Here is a 10,856-nt window from a genome sequence, read left to right as displayed (position 1 = left end):
ATTGAGGTAAAACAAGTTAGAGATGGCATACTTCTCTCACAAGAAAAATACACAGCTGATGTTCTAAAGAGGGTGGGATTGGAGAACTGTAAACCTGTCAGCACACCAATTTCCACCTCAGAAAAACTTACTGTTGATAGTGGAGAAGCTCTTGGTCCAGAAGATGCAACAAATTACAGAAGTGTCGTTGGTGCTTTGCAATATTTAACACTTACACGTCCAGATATTTCTTATTCAGTGAACAAGGTATGTCAATATTTGCATGCTCCTAGAACTACTCACTGGACAGCAGTCAAGAGAATTCTAAGGTATCTTCAGTATTCTCAAGGACTTGGACTTCAAATTGTCAAGTCCTCTTCCTTGCTTGTTACTGCATATTTTGATGCAGACTGGGCAGGGTGTGCTGATGACAGAAGATCCACTGGTGGTTTGGCTGTATTTCTGGGATCTAATCTTGTGTCATGGAGTGCAAGGAAGCAAGCTACTGTCTCAAGATCAAGTACAGAGGCTGAATATAAGTCATTAGCAAATGCCACAGCTGAAGTAATGTGGATACAAACATTACTCTATGAGCTTGGAATTAAAGCTCCGAAAGTTGCACGGTTATGGTGTGACAATATTGGTGCAACTTATCTTTCAGCCAATCCCGTCTTCCATGCACGAACAAAATATATTGAAGTGGACTTTCATTTTGTCAGAGAGAGAGTAGCTCGAAAGCTACTTGAGATACGGTTCATTCCTATAGAGGATCAACTTGCAGATGGGTTTACTAAACCCTTGACAGAGAGAAGATTGGATGAGTTCAAATACAGTCTCAACCTTAGCAAGGCTTGAGGTTTAGATTGAGGGGGAGTGTTAGAATTATTTGTATAGGGATAGGAGAGGTGTTTAACTTGTATCTCAACTCTATCTCTTCTTCTCCTTATCCCTTGTAACGACCTCCTCCTGGTCGATCTCCTCTCAACCGATCTCTCTTTCTCTCGATCGGTTTCTCTCTGTAAACTTATGCACCAAGGCATTGCCTCAATATATACACGCGGCCCCAGACAAAGGGTTCTACGCTTCCCAAACTACTTTACATGGTTTATGGTTCTCAAACAACTTGAAATGATGCAAGTAGAGTAGATAGATATTGTGAGTTGTGACTGTCATCCGTACTGAAATACCATATTCTCTAATTCTTTTTGGACAACTGTGAAATATAAAAAATGTCACTGTTATTTTTGTATTGTTCATGCTGCAAAGTAATAAGCAATTAAGCACACTGTAGCATCTGTGCCTCTTTTTGGAAGCAAGCAGTATTTCTGTGGGGCCTAGCATTCAGTGTCTGCTCTTGCTTCATTGGAGGCACTCTACTGCTCTTGCTCGTTCGTTTGTTCGGGGGAAGATGTGTTTCTTCCTCCAACCTCGAGGCACTCTACTGCTCTTGCTCGAGGTCTCAGGGGAGACTTACCCATGGCTGCGGCCACGTACCATCCCCGGCCCTCCTTCCGCTCCTGCGGCTGCGTGCTTCGCGGAGCCTGTGGTCGGCGGCGGCTTTCGTCGTCGCTGCAGTGCAACGTGTGGAGGGAGGGGAGGTGTGAAGGCTGGTGCTCACCCCGCGATGCGGTGCTCCATGTTAATTCTCCCTTTCCGGTATTTTTATCTGAACTGCTTCCTGTTTCTGTATTTTCGCAACTGAATTTCAAATTAGATTCGAGATGTAGGGTTCAGACAATAGCACAGAGAAAATAGATAACTTTGGGAGTGATTCTACTGAGATAAATTCGATTTATAGTTGGAGCAATGAATTGCCACCCTCAGCATAACAGTAGTGTGCTGCATCTACATAATCGCTAATAAAGGGCATTCTCCATGTCCAACGGTGCCCTGTGTGGTGTGCTATGCTGGCTGAGAAACTTCCCATACGAGGTTATTGCGGCAATAAGTGAAGCTCACCATATGGTATAGGACTATCCATTTTTAAGGTAAAATCTATTCGTGCTTAATAATATCTATTGTTCATTGTTTTTGATATAGCTTACCACTCATGCCGAGTGGTATTCTTCAAAGTGCTTAATGATATATCTTTTCCCTGAAAAAACAATTATCCTTATAGTATTCTTCAAAGTGCCACTTGCCTTGGTGAGTGGGTGCAAGTACAAAATAAGGAAGGCACATCCTGACAAGGAGCTAGCATTAATTATGATCTCGACTAGGAAGTCGAACTATGGATTCCTACCGACCCATCGTGTAGATTTCTAATACTTTGAGAAAAAAGAGAAAATAAATAAAGTGGAGAAAAGAGGGCACGACAAGTGCCCTTTGGGCAGAAGTTTTCATCGGTGTGTTCATCGTCTACTTTAATGCAATTGATCCTGAGGGTGAAATTCCAACCGCCTGGAGCATGACACTAGCCAACATGACTGTAGTGCACACTGTCCTTTTTACTAAAGGTAGATTATAAAGAATGTGCAGCTGTACGAAAAGCAATGTGCGATTCGTAGCGGCTTTTGCCCCAGTGTTTTATAAAGATAAGAAGGAATGTCCTGCTGCCCCTCATAATGGAGTACATTGGAGCAAAGCACGAACAGTTCCATAAACATATTACATGGTATGGGCAAAACAGTATCCTGGGGGTTAAGCAAGCACATATCTCTATGAAATCAGCGCATGCTTGCCCATTTGCACATGCATAGATAGTTAGTGGATGCTACACAACTAGTTCAACATTTTAGAATTAACCAGACCGTTGTCATGGGACAGCTCCCTTGTTAAAGCTAGCTGCTAGCTTCATTACTTCTTGTACACACTCCTTACTGGAAGAGCTGAATTCATCGAGCGATCGACCATCCAGCCTGCACACGGGCAGGTATGTTATCTTAGACCTTGGCTCGTCCTTCTCTCTCAAGCATGTAGATGCATGGAACATTCATTACCTAGCTAGTTGTAGATGCATTTTGATTTTCGAGTATGTGACTAGTTAAATTGCATATGTGATACCTGACCATGTATATCATGTTGATTTGTGCACAGGGGGATTGATCGTGCCACTAGTTAATGGACGATCTAGAATGGGCAAAATACTGGATGGCCCAAGCGATAAATTTCTTGGAGATCCCAGGAGCGGTCCTTTTCAGCTTCGCCGCGCATATTTTCATCATGTTTTTGGCCAACATCCGCCGGCGTAAAGCCTCTGGCATGCCGATGCTGCTCCTTTGGGCAGCATACCAGGTGGCAAACTGGGTGGCGCCGTATGCCCTCAACAACATCTCCTCCTGTGATGACACTATGTCACAGCGGCAGCAGCTTCTTGCATTCTGGGCGACGTTCCTGCTGCACAATCTTGGTGGCCCAGATAACATGAGTGCCTTCTCCTTGGAGGATAATGCACTCTACAAGCGCGAAGCACTATTGGTCCTCTCGCGGGTTGTGGGAGCTAGTTATTTCCTGTACAAGCACTTGCACCGCACTAGCGGTGCTGGGGCTTTGATCCCGGCGTCCATCATCGTTTTTGCTGTTGGTGCTGCCAAGTATGCGGAGAGGGTGCTGGCACTATGGCAAGGTGACTTGGGGAACATCAGGGTCTCCAGGAAGGAGGAGGAAGAGGAACAAAGTAGATCCTTCACTGCTTGTGCTTCTGCTGGCTTGGGCTCGGGCTCGCTGATAAGTAGTGGATTGTATCGTGATCTGGACGACGAAGAAGCCCTGATGGTCGCACATGACATGCTCCCATTTTGCAGGCGTGCCATGGCTGATTCTTCGGCCGAAGAGGCGCGTGACAATCAAGACCTTGGTAAAAACAGGGTAATATTCACTTTGAAGATGGAGAACATGTGCAAGGTGGTGGAGATGGAGCTTTCACTCACATACGACATCCTCTACACCAAGGTGGCCGTCATCAACACGCGTCTTGGTTACGGGATCCGTGTCACCTCGCCGCTCGCCATCGCCACTGCAACCGTGCTCTTTGGGTTCTACAGCAAAGAAGGCCAGAGCAAAACGGATGTGATTATCACCTACATCTTGCTGTTGGCTACCTTCCTCCTGGATATGAGATGGCTGTTGAGAGCACTTGGGTTGACCTGGGCGCATGCTTTCCTGAAGTCCAGCTGGCTTCACCATTCAGTTTTGTGCACCGGGAGATGGCGTTGGCTTGAAGACATTTGGAATGAATACAAGCACTCTGAAGGAAATAAGCTTTCACAAGACGTGAAAGACTTGATGTTCAAACGTGTGCTCAAGATACTCAAGTCAACATACGAGCAGGACGAGGATGGCCAGTACTCCATGAAGGACATCTCGTTGTTTTGGGGTCAAGTGGCAGCCTTGTATGAAACAACCAAGAAGTCCTTGCAGAAGTTATGGGACGACGAGAGCCACACCATTTCCAGTTCGGCAACCGCGGAGGAGAAGCTTGCAATGATGCTGCTTGGACGGGATTTTGGCTTTTTTGAAAGTAGGCTCCTCTCCGACGCCGTCACTCTTGCCGAAGAGCTGCTCAGAGCTGCTGAGGACGATATATTGCCAGAGCTGCTGGAGCTCGTCTTCAACGTGTGGGTGGACAAGCTGCTGCATGCGGCCACCCGAAGCAGGCCGGAATCCATGCCAAGCAGCTCAGCTGTGGTGGTGACCTCACAACCATCGTCATGATTATGGCGGAACATGCTGGCTCGTTTAAGGTGACCCGGATGGACCAGCAGGGTCCAGCTCGTTTAAGCCCACCCATCCAGTGTTCATTCTCCATCCTACGGACATCGACGATCATATATAGTAAAAAAGCCAACACTTTACCATCTCACGAGTCATCGTCAAAGCTCAGGCGGGGACAAAGGATTTGTGTGGGCGGGCTCGTGCTCTTCCGCGCTTGGCCGACCGTGGAGAGCCAGCTCCGAGCAGCCAACCTCCGTACTGCAGAGGTGAAGCAGCGCCACACAGCCGAGGAGGATCGCTGTTGTGCGTAAGATTCAGAATTATTTGATAGGATGAGGCCAAAGGAATCAAACACATAGTTGAAGGAATCAAACACGCACTGTTGCACAATCAAAAATAGCCACTGACTTGTGAAGGTTCCGAACTTCTAAACATGTCTTGATAGTCAGACGAACAGTCCACTCGCGGCCTTGTTATCATCCAGGAGAAGCAATGGCTCGGCTTGGCCGAGCATGTGAGCATCTGCAAGTATGGGATAAGAAGGAGCAGCATCAATCAGCAAGAACGAGCATGAACAAATTCGCCTCAATCACACATGTCTGTATAAATAGATCAAACTTCAACTCGACAGAGAACAAATTTGTTATAACCTCAAAAACTGGTGTTAATCTTGCTGAACACCAGATGCACCTACACAAAGGTCACTCATTAATCGATTCCTACACTGGTTGGATGCTCATGTAAAAACGGACAATGACGATTTCCGACGATCAACACACGTACATAGAAAACCCAGATCCGATGAATGCGGCCGGACGCATGCGAAGATGATTTTGTTCTGTCTGTTCATCCCGACCAGCTCATTGTTCGTATGCTTCTGCCCAAATCGTGCAAGCGTGGACTATGCACTATGGCGACGTAGCAGCACCAAAACAAGCACGCACTCTGCAGTTGCTCAACAATATCCACACTATCCCTCCATCGTATCCCTGGTCAGTGCACTAGGAAGGAGGCACTGCCCTAGGTGGCCGTGGTAGCCAGCGTCATGGTGGGCTCCGTGGAGCATGGGGAGGTGCCGTACGTGGGCACGGGGAGCAGCACCGTGGGCGGGGAGACTGACGGCTGGCAAGAGAGATCGGTGACCCCCTGCAAAAAAAGAGAGATCGGTGAAGGGGATCAACCAGGGATGCCATGTGCATACTGGAGACCGTGTGCTTGGGTCGACGTGGGCACGCAGCCGTCTCTCGATCTCGCTGGTCCATGGTGTTCGGATGTACAGCAGCCGGCTCGGCGACTTGTTCTTCTCACAATAGCTAGATCGAGGGGGTAGAGATTTATAGTACAGATTGGTATCTTTGGTATCTGAGTTGGCGAGTTGTACACGAATACACCTATCGTTCCCGTGCGTGATACCCGCCCGTTAGTAGTAACTAAATAAAATGTTTTTTTTTCTCATCAATCCGGACACAACGTTTCATTTTTCTTTTTTCATGGAATCGGACATGTAGACTTTGTTCCGCAGCGATTTTTTCTACCTTATTACCTGTTTGTAGATCTATTTGTAAATATCAGCCGTCAAACTTTATAGTTAACACAAAATCAATGGATATAAGAAGATGACTTATGAAGAACTAAGAAAGCTTCCGTCCTTTAATATTAGGTCAAGATAAAGATGCAACAAGTTCTTTATTTTTGGTGCATGATTTAGCTCACATACACATGCGCACAACTCTATTTGTCCTCCTTTTATTAGCATTTATTTAGCATATTAATTTACCACGTATAAAAACCACGCACCAACACATAATTAGCTTACACTTAATTACTTTACATGCATCGTGCTAAGTAACTATTGACATTCTCCTGTAGGTAACCATCACATTTCCTCTAGGTCCTGGTAATATTTTATCATTCTCTAATTCGGGGAAAGGAGAGATCAACTCAAGCTCGAAGTTCCTCAGCAAATAGCTCCATATCACCTTGATTTGCATGAAAGCATAATCCTGTCCCAAGCAAGAATACCTCCCAGCACCAAACGATATGTCTGAAAACTTGCCGCCAGTTTTGTCCTCCTCTCTTCCTGGGCCAAACCGGCATGGATCATACACATTAGGGTTCTTAAATATGTAAGGCAACTTGTTGCTTACTGCTATGGAGCACGCCAAAGCATGCCCTTCTGGGATCTCATATTCCATGCCATCTCTGGTTTGCACAGCGAAGCTCTTGTGTGCATGACGAAGTAATAATGGCGTCGGAGAATAAAGCCTCAGTGCCTCTTTGATACAGAAACGCAAGGTATCCATCTTTGACAAGATGGTGTAGTCAATGGGTTCTCCATTTTGCTCAATGATTTTCTGTTGCTCTTCCATGGCAGCTGTCATGTACTTTTGATTGCTTAGCAGGCAAGCTCCTGTCCAGGTGCTGCTACTTGAGCTCGTATGCTGCCCGGCGAACAAGATGGCAATGAGTAGCCCGACGATCTCACTCTCTGTCATGGATCGGCCGTCACTGTATTTTGAGTCTATGAAGCTCTGCAACACATCGCCTTCGTTGTCATCATTGTTGTCCATAACTCGGGCTGGGCTAATTCTTCTACGTGATCTCACTATCTCGTGGAGTATTTCTCCCAGCCTTGCACGCGCTTCGTCGCGTCGGCGGTGCGGCGGAATTGGGAGGTGCGGGAAGAATAAGTTGATCATGTGGAAGCTGTTTTCAAATAGTTCATGGAGGAGTTTTGACACTTCTTCCAAGTTGTTGACTTTGATCTCATTGCCAAGCAAGCATCTGTTTGCGATCAACACGATTAGGTGGCCAAGCTCATGCTTTAAATCAACCGTGCCACTTTGTCCCCATTTTGCAAAGTAGTCCTACATACAAAAATTTCCATATCAAGGATTCTAAAAAAAAAGATTTATAATCAAAAAATAATAATCATAAGGTGGAGTAATTAAGTGCTGCATATCAATCAAAATAGAGGAACTTGCGTTCCTAATCAGGTTGCGTACATCCCCTGAGGCAGAGGCCGGGAAAGATATATCTTTATTATATAATAAAAGAAAAAATACCTCCACTTCGCAAACCATGGAATGAACATCTCTTCGCAACCTCGCCGGCTGTATCGCCTTGGTACAAAATCGGATCTGCTCATTCCTGGTAGCCATGTCCACACCAAACAGAACTCCTGGACCGAGGACGGGCACAATGATCTTAGCTGTATCCCCGAAGTCGATATCGGATGGCGATCCCTTGAAGAAATGAGGAGTGACCTCTGGCCCAACCAAAAATGTAACCTTCAAAAATTGATGACATGTACGTGAGATTGTAAGTCAAAGAATACTCTTAAATTTAAGATTCGTGCCATCTGCAAAATAATGTTAATTAAGGTCACCTTCTTTAGCCCAAAAAGGTTCACTGTGAACACACTTCCCATCTTCATGTGTAGTTCATGGATTGCAGCATGTAAACCCTTCTTGGGCGTCACAAGTGTGAGCAGGGCTGCCATTAGAGGAGCTCCACTCACAACATGTGGTGGGCGCAGAGTAATTGGTGATCTTTCTCCTTTGCGCACAAGATGAACGGTTCTGATTCTTGCAATGATCTTGGAGATGATCGTGGTGAGAACCACGAATGCTATGGTGAAACATGCTGCCGTGTGTATTGTGACCCTCTCCATGTCCATATGCGTATGCAGCGCTCAACTTTATGCAGATCTTGCTGAGGATAAAGGTTGTCAATTACACAATATAGAGCAAAAACATATGGAGAGAGAGAGAGAGAGAGAGAGAGAGAGAGAGAGAGAGAGATTATGTACGTACTAATTGTTTGTGCTTGAACCAGGCGTAGCTATAATCCTACAACAATTAACCAGAGACAAGACCTGCACTGAAGCTGAAAAAAATTGGAAATAGGATGAACCGTTTGGAGGTGGATGCATGAGAAGAACTACTAGTCGGGCAGGACAGGCGTTTTATAGATGCACCGAGGTTTCTTGACTTGCATGAGGTCTATAGAATACTTGTCCGGTCTCATTTAATAGTCGTTGATGCACCATATTGTTGACTACTACAAAGTGCCGTTTCAAAACTAAACCGAACTAATGGTCTGGTCTTGGTCCTAAAAAAACAATTGACCAGTTGCACAAAGGAAGAAAAATGCAATTAACCTTGATGTGGTGCAAACTACTGACTATATATTCATTCGCGACAAATGTTTCTATAGCTCATGTACCTGAATAGTGGATTCTCCACGTGGTTTGAGGTTTTAAATATCTTGTGAACTAATTACCTGGTAGTTTTCAATCTCGTACGCTCTCTTACTGGTGTCACGTGGGAGTTTTGTTGAGTTGTGAGAGATAGAAAGAAAGTAGAGAAAAGATTGCCTTCGCTTGATGAAAGGATGATTTCTTCATGGCTACTAGATCATTTCTATTTATTTTGAGGTATTTCCATTTTATTTTTTGTTACAACATATTTGTATTTGTATTTGTGTGTGTGTGTGTGTGTGTGTGTGTGTGTGTGTGTGTGTGTGTGTGTGTGTGTGTGTGTGTGTGTGTGTGAGCGAGCTTTTCGTTTCTACTGTTTGAACCAGAAAGTTAGGGTGAGTGTAGCATCATACGTTCATCGGATATTAAGATTGGTCAGGGACTACACACGGCGAAATGGTTGAAAAATCAAATGCCAAGCATGTGCATGGAATTCCGCGGTTGGCATGCCATGGACGTGACGGAATTTGGAGGTAGTTGATTCCGTATAAACATCTTGCTTGAAGAAGACATGGAATTCTAAACTAGCCAAGTCATTCGATTTTCGGCCAATTTTCTTATTAATCGGTCAATGTTCTTCTTGATGAAAAAAGCAGAGCTCACGCTGGTCGCTTCAAAAAAAAAAAAAAACTAGCAAAGTCATGTGGTTTCTGCTTACCAACTCACAGTGACTATGGACAAGAGCCCCGAGTAATATCGGTCCAAGATTATAACTAATTAAGTATGTGTGTGTTGCCCTACAGTAGCATTTTGGTCGAGGGTCATGTGTGCAAGTTTAATCCCGTGTTTCTAGTGAAGCAGGAGGAACACCAACGTATGAGGGGTTGTGCCTCTCGTCTCATTGAAGCACGAGAGAGAACAAGGGACTGCGGCACACGGTAGAGAGTAGACTATTGGGAGGGTTACATGTCTATTGGTAGGCCGAAAATGCACACGTTGGATTCGTCAGCTCCCGTATGTAGTTGTAATTTCTGTTTTCTTGCACGACTTGTCTTCGATGCAGTAACCCCGTCTACACTACGCTATAAATGCCACAGTACAACAGTCCAGCACGTAGTTGGACCGGAGACCAAGGTCGGCAGCTGACCAGTCGCCATGGACATGATGAACCAGTCAATGCAAAGGTGTTTAGATATAAGATACTAAATAGCTTAGCAACTCAACTCCCCAAAGCATAGGTGTCTAACTTGTTGGTGCTAAGCTTACTTTTTTTCGACAAAGGACATTTCATTGAATAGATATATCGAGGTGATACGATCGCATCGAAAGAAAGCCCGGCCTCTGCATAGCTAAATGCACACAGCCAAAAAAGTTCAGAGTACCCTAAAAGCAAAAAATAATTCGATACAACGCCAATCAAAAAAACATGTCCAGCCAAAGGAGTGGCAGATCCTATCCGTAGGTCACACCGCCATCCATGGGGGTAGAAAACCTCCCTGACCGTACGCTCCAGCCGTGTAGACGCCATCATAAAAAGTTCTCTGTTCTCCGGCCTCAGCAGGATAGACCAAGTACAGAGCTATCGTGTACACACATGAATAGCCTACATAGGAGATGAGACACATTTGTTATTAAAAATCACATCGTTCCTGGTAAGCCACAGTGCCCAGCATAAGGCCGCCGCTCCCACAAGAATATGTGCATAAAATTGTTTATCAATACCCCGCAACCAGTTGCCGAACATGTTCCGTGCACTACGTGATGGGTATATATTCGAAGCTACTTGAACTATGGTCCAAACTGCCCGAGCGAACTTGCACTCCAAAAATAAGTGTTTAATAGACTCGTCATGTTGGCAAAAGACACATGTCTCGGAACCATGCCAGCTTCGTCGTGCCAGATTGTCTCTAGTTAGGATGACTCCTCTGTTAAGAAACCAGAGGAAAATCTTCACTCTTAGAGGGATTTTGAGCTTCCACAATTTCCTGTTATCAACTGGAACATCACAATGAACCATTGCATC

The 10,856-nt window shown here is 45.2% G+C and overlaps 1 protein-coding gene across 1 annotated transcript; it reads right to left on the bottom strand.

Moving 5' to 3' along the window:
- Positions 1-6,473: 6,473 nt before the first annotated feature.
- On the bottom strand, positions 6,474-8,340 carry LOC123038761 (obtusifoliol 14-alpha demethylase-like). The gene is made up of 3 exons (XM_044462242.1): positions 8,021-8,340; positions 7,698-7,922; positions 6,474-7,499 (listed from the first exon to the last, which is right to left on the bottom strand). The coding sequence occupies exons 1-3, from the start codon at positions 8,309-8,311 to the stop codon at positions 6,474-6,476; spliced, it is 1,542 nt and encodes a 513-aa protein (XP_044318177.1). The 5' UTR covers positions 8,312-8,340.
- Positions 8,341-10,856: the final 2,516 nt, after the last annotated feature.

Source organism: Triticum aestivum, chromosome 2B, assembly GCF_018294505.1.
Source record: "Triticum aestivum cultivar Chinese Spring chromosome 2B, IWGSC CS RefSeq v2.1, whole genome shotgun sequence".
Taxonomy (NCBI): Eukaryota; Viridiplantae; Streptophyta; class Magnoliopsida; order Poales; family Poaceae; genus Triticum; species Triticum aestivum.
Note: the sequence above shows the minus strand (reverse complement) of the source record. Positions and strands in the feature narration are given on the sequence as shown.

Excerpts from the sequence above, each read along its gene's own strand:
- LOC123038761 (XM_044462242.1), bottom strand. The coding sequence starts at position 8,311 with ATGGACATGGAGAGGGTCACAATACACACGGCAGCATGTTTCACCATA. Across the intron at positions 7,923-8,020 it reads ACCTTTTTGGGCTAAAGAAG|GTTACATTTTTGGTTGGGCC; the intron begins GTGACCTTAATT and ends CAATTTTTGAAG. Across the intron at positions 7,500-7,697 it reads CCATGGTTTGCGAAGTGGAG|GACTACTTTGCAAAATGGGG; the intron begins GTATTTTTTCTT and ends TTTTGTATGTAG.